At 33.3% G+C, this 18,907-nt stretch overlaps 2 protein-coding genes across 11 annotated transcripts in view; both read right to left on the reverse strand.

The window, feature by feature from the left end:
• Positions 1-3,507: 3,507 nt before the first annotated feature.
• On the reverse strand, positions 3,508-13,788 carry LOC149483075 (uncharacterized). The gene is made up of 10 exons (XM_089703133.1): positions 13,445-13,788; positions 12,866-13,000; positions 12,325-12,496; positions 11,125-11,377; positions 9,811-10,599; positions 8,963-9,096; positions 6,110-6,224; positions 5,348-5,494; positions 4,379-4,663; positions 3,508-3,788 (listed from the first exon to the last, which is right to left on the reverse strand). Exons 1-10 carry the CDS (start codon positions 13,614-13,616, stop codon positions 3,693-3,695), a joined length of 2,298 nt encoding a protein of 765 aa, XP_089559259.1. The 5' UTR covers positions 13,617-13,788; the 3' UTR covers positions 3,508-3,692.
• A 1,341-nt stretch (positions 13,789-15,129) lies between these two features.
• The window catches only part of js (jiangshi), a 50,240-nt gene continuing 46,462 nt past the window's right edge, over positions 15,130-18,907 (reverse strand). For all 10 annotated transcript variants that reach the window (XM_089703178.1, XM_089703177.1, XM_089703184.1 and 7 more), the window contains exons 5-6: positions 17,265-17,386; positions 15,130-16,970 (exon numbers count right to left, since the gene is read on the reverse strand). In XM_089703178.1, coding sequence (XP_089559304.1) covers positions 15,900-16,970; positions 17,265-17,386 — 1,193 coding nt within the window. In that variant the 3' untranslated portion in view covers positions 15,130-15,899. The remainder of the gene's footprint in view (positions 16,971-17,264; positions 17,387-18,907) is intronic.

Below are 18,907 nucleotides of genomic sequence, written 5' to 3' on the forward strand. Positions count from 1 at the left end.
CACACCCTGGCAGAAAATATCAACATTATTAAATTACACCATAGTTTAGCTTACATTACCCACTATACTTTATAAAAAGAGACAAACAAGTAAATACATTTACGTCGACAGCTAAAAATTGTAACCTAGATACCGCTCGGCGCTCGTAGCGTCAGGTCAGTGACGGAAAACTTAATTATCTTACCTACAGTTAGACTCTTTCTGTATTACATAACCACGGATGTATAGTACTAGATGCCACTTCTTTTACTATCCTATGATTACAGCTTTTTATAATTTATTCACACTACAGGGACTAAACATGGCATAAATATTGTAATACTATGTCATGGCAATGTGCTTGAACTTCTGATTCTTGAACATTTTAGTTACTTTTCCTCTCAACATATTATATAGAGCAGTGTTGTCGAAAGAAATGTGTATTTTCATTGATATAATTACGAAAACAATTTCACTTTTCATTCTCGTACAGTAATAATTCCAATTAGATACTTATATATTCTATTAGTCCATGTACTTACTGAAATCCGGAAGAACTGAGGTTGCATATAAGACTATGTACCTAATGGTTTATAGTTCAGCAAAATTGCAAATGATTACTCTTTTTAAAGGTAAATATAATGCAGTTTAAAATATCCAGTATTCTCTAAAGCATCATAACTCTACAAAATTGAATTCTCTATTCCGCTATTTTATAGCTCTTATCGAATCATACGTAGAAATAAAATATTATGATGTCGATGTCATAAAAGAGCTTTAGTTTCAATTAGGTATCTCAAACTTTGTATCTACATAGGTAAGTTTTACTAATTGGATTTTTTTTAAATTTTACATTGTTCTTGCATGTTTGTGGTTACTACCACAAACAAACTGAAACTATAAGTAACTATTTAGTATTTACTGATCTGTCGTAGTAGGTACTTAATATAATACCTATATATTTTATAGTATCTACACACTAGAAATATTCAGCTCTATAGTATTAGGTATTGTTTAAGTATTCGTATTTGTAGAAATTGCCGCTCGAGAAAGAAGCTAATCGTAATTGTTATTAAAATAAATTACAATTGGAAAGGGCTTCAAAAATTGACTTAATTAAGAGTTATTTGAGCTTGACACAGACCTTTTACTGTAATAAAAAAGTTTTATCTCAACTATTATTTGCCCTATTCCTCTTTAAATCACTCTGATTTCAATATTAAAATCAATTAAAGTCTACATTAAAGGGAAACAAATTAAAACTTAATACAAAGATTGATCTTAAAAGGGTGTCAAAAGATAAACACCGACAAAAGCTTGAGAGAAATGTATTTTATTACAATAGAAATCGTAAACGATTGTTCATCGGTTTGAGTTCTAAAAGCCAAATGAAACATTAATTAAGAAGAAGACCTATTAATTCGACCATGAGTGCCAATCCTCATTATACTAGCTTTCCGCCCGCAGCTTCACCCGCGCTTTCAAAGAAAAACCCGCATAGTTCCCGTTCCCGTAGGATTTCCGAGATAAAACCTATCCTATGTGTTAATCCAAGTTACCGTCTATAATATGTCTGCTAAATTTCATTGTAATCGGTTCAGTAGTATTTGCGTGAAAGAGTAACAAACACACTGAATACTGGATAGGATAGTTATATAGTGCACATGTATGCATGCGATCATAAGTGCACTCCGTATTTTATCACTCTCAAAACCCACTAAAAAGTCCATTTGGTTGTGCTGTAAAACGTAAGTACGGTAGTTGTCTTGTTAAAATTAAGGATTCTACTATGTTAATAAAATGACTATTTTTAATTATTAAAATACCTCCGAATACAGCTTGGCCATCTATAAATGCACTAACTATATATGGGCGGATGGCCATAATCATCAGAATTACCCATATCTTCAGTAAATTATAATGTTGGTGGAAACAAATGAATCATCCATGTTACAAACAAATGTTATGTAATCCCACAAATCTATGCGCTAGTAATTAGGGAATCACTTGATCAATCGCTTTTAATTAGTTTCGATACAACAATGCACAAGATCAATAGCGATTCGTCGCAAACGTGGTGCTCTAGGTCTAGCCGTTCTTCGTTTGTAACCAAGCAACGTCTGCAGCTAACCATCGACGCGACGCTCCGCTAGACCGACAGTTGTCAAATCTCGTTCCGATGTAATTCTCATCAGCCAGTAATACTTCTACCAGCCAGTAATACTCCTACATATATATAAAAAAAAAACATTATTGCCCAAGAAATGACAAATGAATTACGTAATTTAAATCTATAGATACTATTATAAAGCTGAAGAGTTTGTTTGTTTGTTTGTTTGAACGCGCTAATCTCGGGAACTACTGGTCCGATTTGAAATTATTTCGGTGTTAGATAGCTCATTTATCGAGGAAGACTGGCTATATATCATCACGCTACGACCAACAGGAGTGGAGCTACGGGGGTGAAACCGCGCTGAGCAGCTAGTCAAGTATAAATAGAAATTCCGTATTTTACCGGTAGTATCATTAAATTTTTCCACGAACTGTTAAATCCACAGTACGAAGTTAATTCCCAAGTTATAATTCTAAAGTTATGCACGACATAAAATATGCAATAGCTACAGCCTATTTCGCGGGAACTTTTAATGGAGTAAGTTTAATCTTTGGATACATTAATTTGGTTTTACCAACGAAAAATAGAGGCCTTGTTTTATTTATGGTGTCTTATTCTGTATTGTATTTCTTGCGTGGGCTTCGAAACTTTGTTGAGAATACAGCTTTTGATAAAATAAATTGCCTATAAGTACTATCAGATATCCTCTTTCATAGCTTATTTTCGTCGACATTTTGTATTAAATTCCATTGTTTGTTGTTTTAACAATAATTTTAATGAGTTAGTATTTATAACAGTTTTTGTTGAAATTGCGTATTAAATTATTAAATATAATAATAAATGTTATCCAATTAACTCAAAAATATCTCGACAGGTTTAAAATTATATTTATCGTGAGAAAGCAACAATAACTATGGCTATATAGGCTATATTTTGTTTGGCGTCAACCGGGATCGAACCGGGAAAGCCGCTAGGGTAGGTATTACATATTACCTATATTATTATGTATACCATGTCCCATAGTAACAGTGGCGTAATACAAAAAGGTAAGGTACTATTGTTTAGCATACAGAAAAGGGATCACCTTAAGGGATGCTCGATTTAATCGACCCACATCTTATGGTGTTATGTATATTTGTAAAGAATAAGAGTGGATAAAAATTAAACCTTATTTCGCATAATAATATAAGATATTATTATATGCTTTAAAATTAGTACATATTTCCAAAATTATTAGATACTGAAATTGATACAAATTTTCAGAATATCTAGGTACTCAGACTCAGTAAAAAGATAAATGAATTAACCTTACAATGCTGCAATATGCATTTCCTAAGATTAAAATATGTGGTATTACAACACAACATTATGTTATCAATTAATTTTCTGGATATTGATAAAATAAAACCAATGTATACAATATATTATTTATTAAACTAAAAATAATACAAAGTGGTCCTATTATTTACAACGATCGTTTAGTTTTTTCAAACTTTTTAATATCAGCGCCATCTATGAGCCATGATGTCATTTACAAAATTTATTAAAGCGCCATCTTTTAATAAAAAAAGGAAGTTATATAAACCAAAATGGAGATTTTTCAATCGGAATTAATTTCTTCTGCGACTTGTTGCCACTTGGCGACTAGAGACGACACTGTTTTATGCTTCATTCCTATTGAACTGGAGATCTTTACCTGTGAATTAATTAAAATAAATTTATTACTTGCTCATCGATAAATTAAACACAAACTGAATGTAATACAGTTTCTATTATATAATATTGTGCCTTACAGTCTTTTGTTTTATATTTGTTATCAGTTGGCGGTTCGATTCAATATTATTTTTAGGGCCGATTTTTCAATGCTTGGGTAAAACTTATCCGTCCAATAAAGTATTACACGATAATATTAAAATGTCACGTAAACTGTCAAATACGTGCAATTAGAATACATTTTTAATTTGGTAGTTTTATACATTATTCGACGAATAAGTTTTAACCAAGGATTGAAAAATCAGCCCTTAGACATACAAATATTGGAAAATTTCTAACTATTTCAATCTTTTACTAGTTAATTCGAAAGTTAATAATTATCCTGGAACATCATTCTTGTGTGGGATAAATAATATAATGAATAAATAGCGTTTAAATCCGTTATTTTTCTAAATCATTATTGCTAATTTCAACATGCTTAATATATATATTCCTTATACTTCTAGACTCTACAGCAAAATACAGACAATAATAAAAACAACAGTATCAGAAGACAATCTTTTAAATACTTACCTTACTCTTCCGTCTACTTTTGTCCTTTTCACATTTCTCTATCTTCTCCACTGGCTTTACCTCACGATCTCTGTATCTTCTATCCCTTTCTTTCTCACTCTCTTTGTATCTTTTATCTTTCTCTTTGTCACTCTCTTTGTATCTCTTATCTTTGTCTCTCTTTTCACTGTCTCTGTTGGATTCAGGAGAGTTGGAAGCTGTTGGTGGACCGGAAGAATGCTTTTCTAGTTCTGCTATATCGCTGTAGAAGGATAGAAGCTCGTCGCCTATCTCTTTCTTTGGTTCCTGAAAAGATGATATTAATATTACATGAAAAAAATACATATAAAGTAGTGTTAGAAAGTTAAAGTTAGTTATAAATGAAAAGATATTATTTCTTTTTATTTGTTGGATATGAACAAAAACTGTCGGTTTTGATGATTTTATAATCATTGTGTGCAGCTTGTAGTTATAAAGTGATGCATGAAGTTTGTTGTATACAGTTTCCTCAGTTATAGAATGTGGATTGTTGATTGTGTGAGTGATGTATTATGTACAGTTCATGTGTGTGTATAATGTGTTGCAGTGTCTGAGTTTTGTATTGTGTACACCAGCACAAGCTTGCGGCGCGCACTTCACTTGCAACATTAGTTGCGTGCGTTTTTCGTAGTGTTTGCCATGCGTTAAGTAAAGTAAAAGTAAAGTAAAAAATATTTATTCAAAAATCAAGCATACAATCTCGTTGAACTTATGACAATAAGGCTGTTAACACAGTAAATAGAGTATACATCATTTGAACCAAGATGCCCACACTAGACTCGTGGCCTGTATTGTGAGCAACAATGCAAAATAAAAAAAAACAATCAAAACTAGATTTGGATGTAAATGAAATGACGATTTAATATAAGTGGTATGTAATACTGTGTAGCGTAAAGTGTTTATTGTGTATTTGACAATCGTTTGCAGTTTATCCAGGAATATTATACTCACGGGCGGCGGCGGGGGCTGCACTTTCGGCACAAGCGGCACTTGCGGCACATCGTCGGTGCCGGGCGGGGGCGGGTCGTCCCACGCGGGGGGAGGGGGGGTTGGTAGGCGAGGGGGGGTCGCCGGCGGCGGGGGAGGGGGAGGACTCTCCTGTAGAGAGATACAATATTATTAATTCTATTTATACTAATACACTACTTGACTTACTGATTTTAAGGTGAAGAGTTTGTTTGAATGAGCTAATTTCAAGAACTACTGGACCGGTTCTTCTTTCATCTTTCGATCTGTACGTGAACTTTTAATACTAAAGGTTATATAACTTTAAAAAAAATACTAAATTAAATAAAGAGAACATGAAAAATGAAAAATACGCTGCAAATTATTTAAGAAGTTTCTATCACTTAAAGGAAGTATGTTTTAGGAATTCGCGATGCTAATGTTATAATAATACCTGTTTTTGTCTTTGGCGTCACAACCAAGTAATTTTATAATAAGACTTCTGAAGATAGTTACCTACAAAGTGATATAGGCAACTTTTCACCCGTAAAGCATCTGATTCCATGACAATTTATTTATTATATTTATAGATGCACTAACAGTAACTCAATTTGTAACATTATATAAGTAATCGTACATAAAGTCTTAATCTAAATTGGCTACTAATTATAGGTACATACAGCATTACTGGAGATTGGATTGGATTGGATTGAATTTAGTTACAATTACCTTGTCAACGCTACCAAAACCACTTTATGTCATACATACCCTATCCGGCGGCGGCGGTGTAGTGCATATCTCCATATCGGTGCTGGCCACAGCCGGGTACTCCCACTGCAGCAGCCCGTCCGCCTCGCGCTTGTAGCTGTAGCGCCCCGCGGACCTGCCCGGGTTGGACAAGTTAGTACACACCCGGGGAAATTCGTGTAATGCCCCGGGAGTTTAGTGGTGGATCGCGTTTTAAGGATTTGGAAAGAGACGTGTGTTTTTAAAGTGGACTACATAAAACGTGGAGTAGCTGGATTTGAAATAAAATGCGTATGTTTTTAAAGTTGGCTACATAAAAAAGAACGTGGAGTAGCTGGATTTGAAAGAAAAGACGTTTAATTTCAAAGTGGGCTACATAAAAAAGAACGTGGAGTAGTTGGATTTGAAAGAAGAGACGTTTAATTTCAAAGTGGGCTACATAAAAAGGAACGTACAGTAGCTGGATTTGAATGAAATGCGTTTGTTTTTAAAGTTGGCTACATACAAAGGAACGTAGAGAAGTTGGATCGGAAAGAAGAGATGTTTAATTCCAAAGTTGGCTACATACAAAGGAACGTGGAGTAGATAGATTTGAAAGAAAATACATATCGTATCATTGCGGTAATAAGGCCGGCCTTTGTACATTCTTGTATATTTTCTTACTATTAATTTTAGCCCAATAATAAGTGTATTTCTAGTTTCTACCTTTTCTTTATATTTATTTAAATGAAATAAATATAGTCACAAGTATTCTCCTAAATTTTTCTTTTGAATTTATAATCTGGTCAGTCGCTTTAGATCCCTCTTTTGCTTTTCCTGTTTTCAAATTTCTATAATCCTTTTTTACCGGCAAATTTGACTATAAGCTTATAAAGATCCTTTTTTCTAAAATTTGAACTATAGAATTAATTTAACTGTCCAGCCATTAATTCCATATAACGTATACTTAGAACACGATACCACCAACTAAAATCGCGGGGCCAACTTAAGCTATAACACAAAGGACCAGTTCAGAAACGTATCAAAAAACCAATTTCTGGACCATTCCCATAAAATTCAAATGTTCATACTAAACCCATGAGCTGTAAGAAGCTTCATATAAAGAAGCTCGACCGCCATTCGATTTTCGTCCTTATGCCGTTCTGGAAAAGATCAAAGTGCATTATCAAGAATATAAATGGTAAATAACAAAAATGTTATCTTACCAGATTCACGCGCGACGTATCTCAGCATCCGATGATCTTCTTTCTTCTTATTGCTTCAACCATTTGTTGGAACTTTTAGTGGCTTTATACAATTATTTTTATCGGCCCGTATTAATACCTTTTAAATACTGACTTATAAACAAAACATACTAGAAATGAAGCGAAACAAATGATTGTTTTTATATTTTGAATTTAATTTTTATCAAAACTTTTACACTTGGAACAATAACGGATATTTATGAAAGCAAAATATGTATAAATAAACTATTTCGCGAAAATCTATTTTGTCTTCAGACTTAAGGTCAATAATTACAGAGAAAAACAATCATACATATTTAACATTTACATTTCAATTAAGGCTAAAAACAAACAGAAAGAACACTAAATAGAACTAAATAATATAAAACTCATTTATTCTTAATATTATATTAATTCGGGCCAGTAGATAATTGACAAAAATGTTAAGTTTAACACTTTTATCACTTACAAGTTTTCGGGTTACTGAATTAAAGAAACTCAAAATTATATCGATAAATATTTTATTTAACAATAATAATTCAGGTACTTTTTATCACAGTTATATCACAATATTGTTAACATATTGAATAAAAATCAGTCTTCTATCTTTAATACGCATTTTATGCATATTTTATTCCATTTTCTTATTCCCATGTAAAAATGGTTTAAAAGTGTAATTTGTTTACATTGATTATAGCTTATTATTAAATTTAAAACTGACTGTAAATAAAAACATTAATGTGTGTATCATAGGTTAAAGAGACAACCACGTTGGAATCGGAAGTCAATATTTTTTCAAAATAGTGATCAGACGATATTCACGGTTAACAATTACATATGTTTGATGAGAGAATATGGAAGACTACATTAGAAGCAGTTATAATCTTCATTTTCGAATCCGGCTCGAAGGACCAAATGATACACAAATATTTGTAATAATAAAACTAATTTGGAAAATTTGTTTATTTCAATTTTATTAATTCCATATTCTCTGACCACACTAACATATCGGTTTGACGATAAAGTGTAACAACATATAATGTTGGTGTCTTCGTGTGAGTGTAAATGTACGTCGCGATCGAGTGTTGAAAAAAAAATGTATGTAAGAATAAATTGCTCTTCATTTATTTTTGATTTATAAATATGAAACTTATAAACTAGTTTAATTACTGAAGACTACTCTTGTTTAATTCAAATTACATTCAAAATGGTAAAATTGCTATTCATATCTCAAATAATAGTTACCTAAATACTTTTACACGGTATGGTATATCTCGTACTGTTACGCGCATAGATGAGTCTCTCGTATTATGTCACTTATATGTTCGCGCGTATGCGTGCGTTTCCGTATACGTGTGCGTGTCGGTGTACGTGTAATTGTACGCGTGTGCGTGTACTATTATAAATAGGTTCGCGCGCATGTATCTCATATGCAACGTGTGCGTGTGTACATACCGCTGTATGTGTATGTATAGTTGCGAGCGTGTCCGTGTATTATCTAATATAGGTACGCGCGCTTATGTGTGTCTCATATATCGCATATTCGTATTGGTGTAAGTGTGTGTACGCGCATGTATTTTATATGCAACGTGTGTAGGTGTAGCGGCGCACGTGCGCGTGTGCGTGCGGGTCTATATATAGGGGCTTGTACCTCTGGAAGACGCAGTGCCAGCCGGGCGGCGCGGCGCCCCGCTCGTGCGCGCCGAGCGCCGCCGCCGCGCCCGCCACCCAGCGCCGCCAGTACGGCGCCGACAGCGCGCCCGCGCGGAACGCTGATACTAGCGTCTGCAATATTATAATATTTGTTTATAATTTTGATTGTTCACACATGATTCTTATTTCTAGCCTAAACTTTTTTTGAAGTGAAAACTTCTTTAGCGGCGTTGAGCACTTTTTCTGTAATGGGTATAAAATCTTAAACTCGCGTCAGGACACGTGACCTGATCGAAAAAGCGTAAGACGGATACCATTCCAAAATATCAAACATGCTGAACGTTAATAATCAAGTTTTCACTTCTGCCGGCACTCCCCCAGTGCAACCCGTCTTTTTTTTTAATACCACTACACTGCATAATAAAGCATGTCAGAAAAGGAATGAGTAAAGTAAATCCTTCTGGTTCATAAACAGTTAAAAGTCACTTCAACATTTTTATGATATTAAACAGATACTCAAACTCAAACTCAAACATTCATTTATTCAATTAGACTACTATTTAGTAGCACTTTCGAATCGTCATTACATAGTATTTTTAACATTTACCACCGATTCGGAAAGCAGTATCTATGGAGAAGAATCGGCAAGAAGAATCGAAAAAGAATCGAATACTTAAAATGGTTATGATAAAAGTTTAAATACAATTGCAAAAAGATCCACTGAACAGCACAAACCTTTAATATATAAGCTGACTAAGCAGAGATAGTCAAGAGAAGCCGTATTGCAATATTTTTTACAATTAAAATTTTACTTTCTACAAACATAAAAACCCAATGATAACTGACCTGCATTTGTACCATCATCTCTTGCACGGGAGTGAGTGGTGCCGGTTGCACTTGCATCAGATACTTTAACTTAGCTTCCACTAAATCAGCCAAGTCATCTAATGCCTCATCTTTCTTATCTTCATTCAACACTTCCCCTTTCGTGAACATCAAACCGTTGCCATAATTAATAGCATTTTTCGGCGCACTGTCTTCATTTTCTTCGTTAAAACCTAACCCCATTCGTTCACTTGAAAACCCTTCAATATGCGTACTATATTTCGTTGTATACGCCGGCACTTCTATTTTCTCTTTCCTTGGAAGAATAGATTTAGATATCCTGAGTTTTCTAGTTTCACCTTCCGTTACATCAGTAAGGTAGATATTCTTCTTTTTTTCCTTTTCAGGAGGTGGTGGCGGTGGTTTATCTACAATTTTGGTTTCATCTATATTAACTGCACTAGGGAATAACGGTCCGTTTGTATGTTTGTCTTCTAGACTTGGCGTTAGACTGCGCGGCGAATTCGATATACTTTTATCGTCGAACATGTCTAATTTTTTACTTTTAGCTTTAGGTAGTTCCTTTTGCTCAATCTCTTGTAATAGCTCATCGATGTCTAAATCTTTCACTGATTTAGGTGAATTTGTTCTTGATGTGTCATCTTTTATTATTTTCTGTAACTCTGAAGGAAGTTCACCCCCTAATTTTTCTAACAACATGGCCTTATCTTTGAGTTTCTTTAATAATTCACTTTCATCTTGACTGTCTTCATCCGATTTTATTACAGGCTTGGGAGTTAATTTGCTTTCCTGTAACGAAATGAACAATATTCTGGTATATAAACAATACTAATATATTTTTAATACTTTTTTTATATTTTCGTCACCTCAGATTGAAAACTTAGCCATCAAAGTGCATAGTAATAAATCCAATCTCACTAAATTCTATATCATTAAATAACTTGAACCCACTAAGCAAAAACTATAAGATTACATAATTTTTGCAAAGTGTTTCCAAAATTAAATAACAATTAAGAAGTTAGTGATCTTGAAACATTACTTTGTGGCTATTTGCCAGTTACATTTTCAGCTTGCGCTTCTCATCATTGGTGTTACAACAAACTTAATGAGGGATAAGTAAAGAAATATACATATAAACATACTATACATGTTTTTAGCATGTTTTTAAGAAATTTCAATCATTCTAGCTCATATTAAAAATAATACATACATTTCTATTATGATGATGATGCAATTTCTACTGTAAATACAGTAGAAATTGCATTATTAAATTAATTTATAATTAATTTAATACACATAAAATAAAGTAAATACCTCCTCCTTAACAATTTCTTTACTTTCTTCCGGTTTCACATCCCCAACCAAGTCAGGTGGTAGTTCCGGTCCTATGGGCGCAGAATAACTCTGATTATCAGGTAGCGAGGGTCCATATTCCATTACTTTGGTCTTCTGTTTCTTCGGCTGATGCTTTAGTGGTTTAGGTGTGATCTGCGGTTTAACAATCTCTTGCTCATCGTTTGATTCCGAATCTGAGTTGTGGTAGGACGTAATCAGTTCTATTTTGTACCTGTAATAAGTCAGAGGCTTAATAATGAGACATCAGTAAGAATTTGTTTATTTATGACACTTTATTGTACAATGCCAATAATAAAAAACATTTATAATTTAACATGGAGAACATGAATATGGTAAGTGCACAATTGGCGGCCTTATTGCTTAAAGCAATCTCTTCCAGGCAACCATAAAAACAAAGGACATGTACAAATTGATATAATACATGGGTAATCTTAATATATATATAAATCTCGTGTCACAATGTTTGTCCTCAATGGACTCCTAAACCACTAAACCGATTATAATAAAATTCGCACACCATGTACAGTTCGATCCAACTTGAGAGATAGGATAGTTTTAACATGTAGGTACCACGGGCGAAGCCGGGGCGGACCACTAATTTTATATAATTTATAGAGACGAGATATGTTATTATAAAAAATTCAATTAATAAATTATACTTTTACTACATTATGTGCAAATATTGTTCTGCCAGGACACCCTAATAACTTAAGCCTTTATAGTATATAAGAACATTGTTTGTGTTAGGGATAAATACTTACCTAATATTTAAGAAATGAAAGACACTTTCACAAACATTCAGCCTTTAGAGGAAGTTAAATCAACTAAAACATATAATATTATTGTGCTAATGCAATTTTTTTTGGAATTTAAAAGAAATTTGATTAGTTAGCATAAAAATGTGTTATTATAATGCTAATAACTACTATAATACAAATATAATATAACTAGCAGCCCCCGCTTCGCCCGTGGTACATATTTCGCAATAAAAGGTAGCCTATGTTCTTTCTCAGGGTCTAAAGATTAACTGTGCCAAATTTCATCAAAATCGGTCCAGTAGTTTATGCGTGAAAACCATACATAGGTACATACATACATACATACAAACCTTTCCTCTTTATAATATTAGTATAGAAGTTTAAATATTCATACACTTACTCATCCTCACTGTCACTGGAAGGCCTTTTCTTTGGGTTTTTCTTGTTTTTGGAATTTTCATTTTTCTTGGAAGGTTTTACGGAAGGCTTAGCTACTTTTGATGGCGTGCTTTGTTTCTCCGCTAACGCCTGTTGATACAATTGCCATTCCTCTGCGGATACTTCTGCTGAACCTGAGTTATATCAACATTTAAATAAACAATAAAAATTGATGGTACATTTTTATAGTTTTGTATTTTGACCATTCAAAAGCGCTACTTTTCAAAGTCTATTTGATTAATAAATGTATGAGTCTTACACTTTATCTAAAACTAACTCTGCTCCGCAGTTTAATCCGCAGTGATTCGCTCCTGTTGGTCTTAGCGAGATGATATAATATAGCCTATAGCCTTCCTCGATAAATGGGCTATCCAACACAGAAATAATTTTTCTACTTGGACAACTAGTTCCTGAGATTAGTGCGTTCAAACAAACAAACAAACTCTTCAGCTTTATAATATTAATATAGATAAATATTTGTAAAAAATAAACACAAAACATACCTACTGTAGTCAACTGTTGTTGCGCTAATTTTAATGCCAATAGATACTCTGGAGGTGCTTCCCATGTGACTGCGTTTGTATGTTGGTTCCAGTAATATGTAAAACCACTGTTCTCATCATAGCAAGCAGACCAAGCTAAATAGTAGAGTTTCACATTAAAATAGTATTAATCAAAGTAAAGGTTGCTCAGATATTTTTTACACCTTGGGTTACATTATTGCATTTTTTGTAAGGATCTCTAATTTGTTTTAAATGCATTATAGCCTATGTTGCTCAGTGAAGATGCAGCTTTCTAATGGTGAAAGAATTTTTGAAATGGAAGTCGAATGTTCCAAACACAAAAATAAGTACAAGCTAAATATTTTTTTTTTTTTTTTTTTAATAACGAATGAGTGTTCAAACACAATATAGATACTGATGTATTTAAAATCTATAGTATTCTAACAATGAAAATTTAATATCTTGAGCACTACGTCCGTGGTTAATTTCAATTTGAACGTATAACCACTGATTTTCAGTACTTAAAGCTGTAAATATTATAAAATTAGTATAGGTTATTACTCTGATAATAACACTTACGGCAATGTGATATTGGCGGTGGATGGATGGCGGCTGAAGCGTGGTCGTTTGTCGCATAGCTTGTCGGCAATTTTACACTTCCTTGCGGCTTCTTGGGCACTGAACCACCATCGTCGGAATCATCGGAATCGCCATAATTTACAAGCAATCCTAGCGGATTAGCCTTACTCATTCTTATATCTATATACGTTTAGAAGTATTTTCATAATATGTACTGTTTCACTGAAAAATCCTCATCGAGGTTTGCACTTTATAAAAAAATAATAAAATATTGCAATTGAATAGTTTGCGAATTGCGAGTAGTTATTTTTCACAAAAGCGTTTTTCTTTTTTTATCACTGACAGGTGTCTGAAAATGAAGTTGAACCCATAGACTACAAAAATATTGCCATTTCTATTAAAACCATAGACATGGCATAGATAATAATATGTCTATGAAAATCAAAATAATTGCAATGTTATATAAAAAAAATAATTTCTTATTTTACCAACCTTGATATTTCGTATATTGTAAAGGTTTCCAATTTTATAATACAACATTATTAAATATTAATATCACATTAGTAAAATATTAATATGTACTTGTAGTCTATGACTGTGTGCCCTTGCTACTCTGTGGCATTAATCCCTTGCCTTGTCTGTAGACGTAATTTAAAAAAAATGTTTATTTTGAATTTTGAATTGAATTTGATGCCTCAATTCGATTTAAATTTTCGTTTGTTTTATTTTTGTCTCGTTGCTGGTAACCTGTTTAACTGTTTAATTATTAAAGATTAAGATTTATTTAAAGAGTTAGTTTTTTAAATAATCACATCTTGGACGAGAAAAAGTAGGTAGGTAAGTACGGTTTACGGTCTACTTTTTTTAGTGATCTGAACATAAATTTACATCTCAGCTATACATTATTCCTCTATGATTTACATTCACAACACACGTGCCAACAGGTATGTATCTACCTATTGAAGAATATCTATTTTTATAGTAGCCACTAGGTACCTAGGCATTGTCTGGCCTCATTTAACTGATGAATCCGGGATAAAACCTTTAAAATTATAGGGGACCCAGGAGCAAACAAAAGTGCCGCTTTTTCATACAAACGTAGTCCCCTGTTTCCTCCCTGGATTGTGCCACTAGAGCTCTACACTAACACTTTGTTTTACTATTAATATTTAATCTATGGTAACTTTATCCATGTTCCTACGTTTTCCTTTTTGTCATATCTTAATTATTAAACAAGGTAATATAAATCCTACTAATATTATAAAGGCGAAAGTTTGTATGGATGTTTGTTACTCTTTCACGTAAAAACTACTGAATGGATTTGAATGAAACTTTACCACAATATAGCTTATACATCAGAATAACACATAGGATAGGTTTTATCCCGGAAATCCCACGGAAACGGGAACTATGCGGGTTTTCCTTTGAAAACGCGGGCGAAGTCGCGGGCGGAAATCTAGTCATATATGAATCTTTCAAAACGTAAGAAATATATCCGTTATGTTCCGTCTTCCATAAAACTAATTTTTGAACATTATAATATAAAAAAGCAAAACCTAGGAATAAGGAACATAGCCTATACTTTTGTCTACTAAATAATGAAAAAAGTAATTAAATTGGTCCAGTATTGCAGGAGGAAACAGTTGTCCCTGTCGCGCTCTACAGGTAATAAATAAAACAAGAAATACATTTTAGTATTTAATTTAACTTAACTTTCTACATAGGCACGTGTAAAATATTACAACAATGTATAAAAATAAATCTATTTGTACACAACTATTACGAATTAATAAACAACAGATGTCAGTAACAAAATATACACGATAATATAATAATTAATAGCCAAAAAATATAATAAGACGTATAAAGCGAATAAAATTACTCCATCAAAATGGCAAGATCAAATTCTTTCAAATTGTATAAAAATAACAATTTTTTAATGTGTTGTTGTGTTGAATACAACAATAAAATCATAATTATTCTTATTACCTACATATATTTTGTTTTATTACTTATCAATTTGATCATACATTCACATATTGTATTTATTAAATATATTTCATACAATTTAGTAGATAATAAATGAACCTTATCGATTTAAATAACGATTCTAGCGTGTTACTATGTTAAAGAATTAAGATTTGTTCAAGTTTCGTATTCAAAATTACCATCAGTGGGTGTGTACAAAATCTTGAAAGCCATATACAATTTGTGAACGTTATCATCTATTGTATAAGGCTCCTTATTCTTCATTGCTTTTATTGTCGGTGTATCACAGTGTTAAGCCTTCTTGTATTCTACTGTATATACTACAAAGATACTCGTCTATCTTGCATTCGTTAAATTGGTATTGAGCATATTATGTTCGCTGTTTAGTAAAGACAAGGGATTTATGTGAACCATTCAAATTATAATGACTCGTACAACTATGTGAATAAATAATTTACTAACAGTGTTACCGTTTAACTACACAAGGCTCGCATTTACCAGGTTCAAGATAGGCTGGATGGCATTGAGGACAGTTAGGGTTTTCTCCATAACTAGACCTCCCGGCCCTTGATACTTCAACTTGGAAGGAAGTCTGTGCTTCATCGTCACCGTAACCTGGGTGAGGATTGTCTAAAGGAAATACGTAGTCTGGTACGAAGTAAGAACTAATATTGTACTCTGTGTTGCTTGGTGTTAGATCAACAGTCGCTGGCGTAGTTCTTGGTGCGCTAAATGGTCGTTTTCCTTGAGATTTTTGTGGAACGTTAGTTACATTCGTGAAGTTACTGAACTTTGGTGGTTCGAGCTCCAGTGCAGGTACTGCCCATTTCCATTCGTAGTAGATTGGTGGTCCCATTGTAGTGGTCATACCCAGTGTTGGGAAATCTTTTTTCGGTGGCAGCAAATCTCTAGAAGGTTCTGGTATAGTGGAAGTCTGTTGTGTGGAAGGTGTGGTTTGTGTGTCTTGTGATTTCACTTTGGAATTTACTGAATCAAATCTAGATTCAGTTTTTGATCCTTTCTTGTTATCCAGCTTAACGAAGTTAAAGTTCTTGTCGTTGTTTTTATTCTTGCGCGGAGTTCTGTCTTCTTCTGCACTAGCTTGTCCAGCTGGTAAATGTTGGTTGAGATTTAAGATCTCCGCTTGCGTCATGGACGTTCCGGTAGTACGCGTGTCGGGAGAATTTGGATCGAAGCGTTTAATAAAATTGTATACTGAATCTTCTGGTTCCATTCTGATGTCTAATTGGCCAGCGCCATCATTTGAGCCTGGAGACGGCAGGAAAGGTGGGTTCAATTCTTTGGACGGTGCTTGTATTTTAGGGGTTTCTTTGACTGGTGTATGTCTCGTAGGTTGGGCTAATATATCATCGTTATCATTGTCTATGTAGCGAGGAGTTGTTGACCGTACGCCGGTGCCAGTGGACCAGGATGAAGGTGGCCGGTAGTTTTGCTTGTCGCTGTCCAAACCGTTGTTGTTGGCGCTGGATAGAGAATCAGCTATGCCGACGATGCTGTTGCCAGGGTGAATCGAGAACTGAAAGAAGGTAAATTAAATATAAAATGATTGAACATTTGCTTGTAGGTACTAGGTACTTTGCTTACTAAATGTTCATCGAATGGACCGAATAATAAATCAAACCAGAGATCGTGTAGTGTGTAATGTATGTTATGTAAGTATGTGTGCGTCATACTATATAGTTCTGTGGTTTTTAGTTTAAGTGCAGTGTAATCTATTAAATCTATTTTTATTAAAGAAGGCAAGATGATTTCAAATTCTTTGAATTGGCCGATTACTATAGAATAGATAAGATAAAGATTTTTTTATAACCTTTGTTTCAGATTCCTTAAGACCATCATAGTAATTACTATTCGGCGGAACAGAGAGTATGTCAGGTCGAGGGGTCCGTTGTCGCATCTCCTCATCAGACACGAACGGTTTATCTCTTTGACCTGCAATTAAAAAATACTTTTAGTTAATGATTGCATAACTTGTTTAATTAATGCAAGGAAACTCCGATGTGAGTTGATTGCGTGATATATTATCACGAATCCATCGAAATTATAAAGTAGATGCATACTGCAAGCTTCTACAACATTTTTCCCTGTGATTGGTATACGAATAATTTTAAACAAACTAATTTATATAGGTATGTAAATTTTTTAATACATTAATTTGTTTATATGTTTAAAGCATTATTGAAAATTTAATATCCAATCCAGTCTAATTCCAGGTACAGTTAGAAATGATGAGGGATGAGAGATTACACGAGGGAGACGAAGAAATCATACTAGACGAAAGTTTCGAATTTTCTTAATACACTGTTGTCTGGTATGTCTACCTAAACAGAAGATAACTGATAAAATATGAATCATTCAGAAGAAATTCTTGGCCCATTAATACATGACACTTACAGATGATTTATTGAAATGGGTACACGGCCTTCTACACACAAACAGGTCATTACCGCGTGAACTCTGACATCCGATAATACATTGCCGTATTCGTGTTATCACGCAAAAAGTACCCAATTATACCACCCATGTAACGGACACACGGAAATATTGCCAAGGGCATTGCACTTGATTACGTCCATTCATAGAAACAATGATTATATGAGCAAAAACAATGTTTAGGCCATTATGTCTGACCATGTTAGGATAATAGGCGCTAAACAATTATGGAAAAACTGATAGACATCACCAGACAATGCGACGTTTTTTATTGCATTTGAAAAGTAGCAATTTGCCCATATGATTATAGAGTTTGGTAATCGGTAAGGAAAGGTTAAATAAAAAGTTACACGCAAGCGAAGCGTTATTGCGTATTTCAATAACAATTTAAAGGTGGTAGCAATTAATAATCGGTGAATTACACTGCCGACTATTTCAATTTTTATATTACTTACAGTTTCCTCTACATTAATTCTAGAAGCAAAAAATAATATGCAATCAATTGAATGGAGTCAATTCATTTTTAAATACTAAACATCAATACCAAATTGATTTTGATTGACTCCTCATGTGCTAATGTACTTTTGATTATTGACAAGAGTTCAAATTATAATTTGTAAAGTGCAATACGAAGCAAGGCTAGCTATTAGGTCTGTAACGACCTCCATTGAAGGATGGTTCCATAATTGTTGCAAATTTACTCATAATATTATTTAATTACAATTGTATTATTGTACGTTACGTAAAAGTTACCAAAAATGGTTAGACGTTAATATTCTTTAATAATATCTAATAATTTTATTAAGGTAATCTCTAAGGTTTAAAATAGTGAACTCATTGATACCTTGCCTTAAAGCAGAGAAGTTTTTAAGGGCAGCACACATTTTAGATGCTCAGATCGTTGATAATGTCAGAAACATAATTATTATTATGTTATAAGATTTAATTATTATATTGTAAGATTTAATTAGAATGTAAAAAAGTACTGGTCATGGTAACTTCGTAATGATTGGTGTAGTT

The sequence above is a fragment of the Colias philodice genome, chromosome 14 (genome assembly GCF_061535455.1).
Source record: "Colias philodice isolate Cphi_HAF_F1 chromosome 14, ilColPhil1 Martin Lab GWU primary, whole genome shotgun sequence".
NCBI lineage: Eukaryota > Metazoa > Arthropoda > Insecta > Lepidoptera > Pieridae > Colias > Colias philodice.

Excerpts from the sequence above, each read along its gene's own strand:
- LOC149483075 (XM_089703133.1), bottom strand. The coding sequence starts at position 13,616 with ATGAGTAAGGCTAATCCGCTAGGATTGCTTGTAAATTATGGCGATTCC. Across the intron at positions 9,097-9,810 it reads AGATGATGGTACAAATGCAG|ACGCTAGTATCAGCGTTCCG; the intron begins GTCAGTTATCAT and ends ATAATATTGCAG. Across the intron at positions 6,225-8,962 it reads TGGCACTGCGTCTTCCAGAG|GTCCGCGGGGCGCTACAGCT; the intron begins GTACAAGCCCCT and ends CAACCCGGGCAG.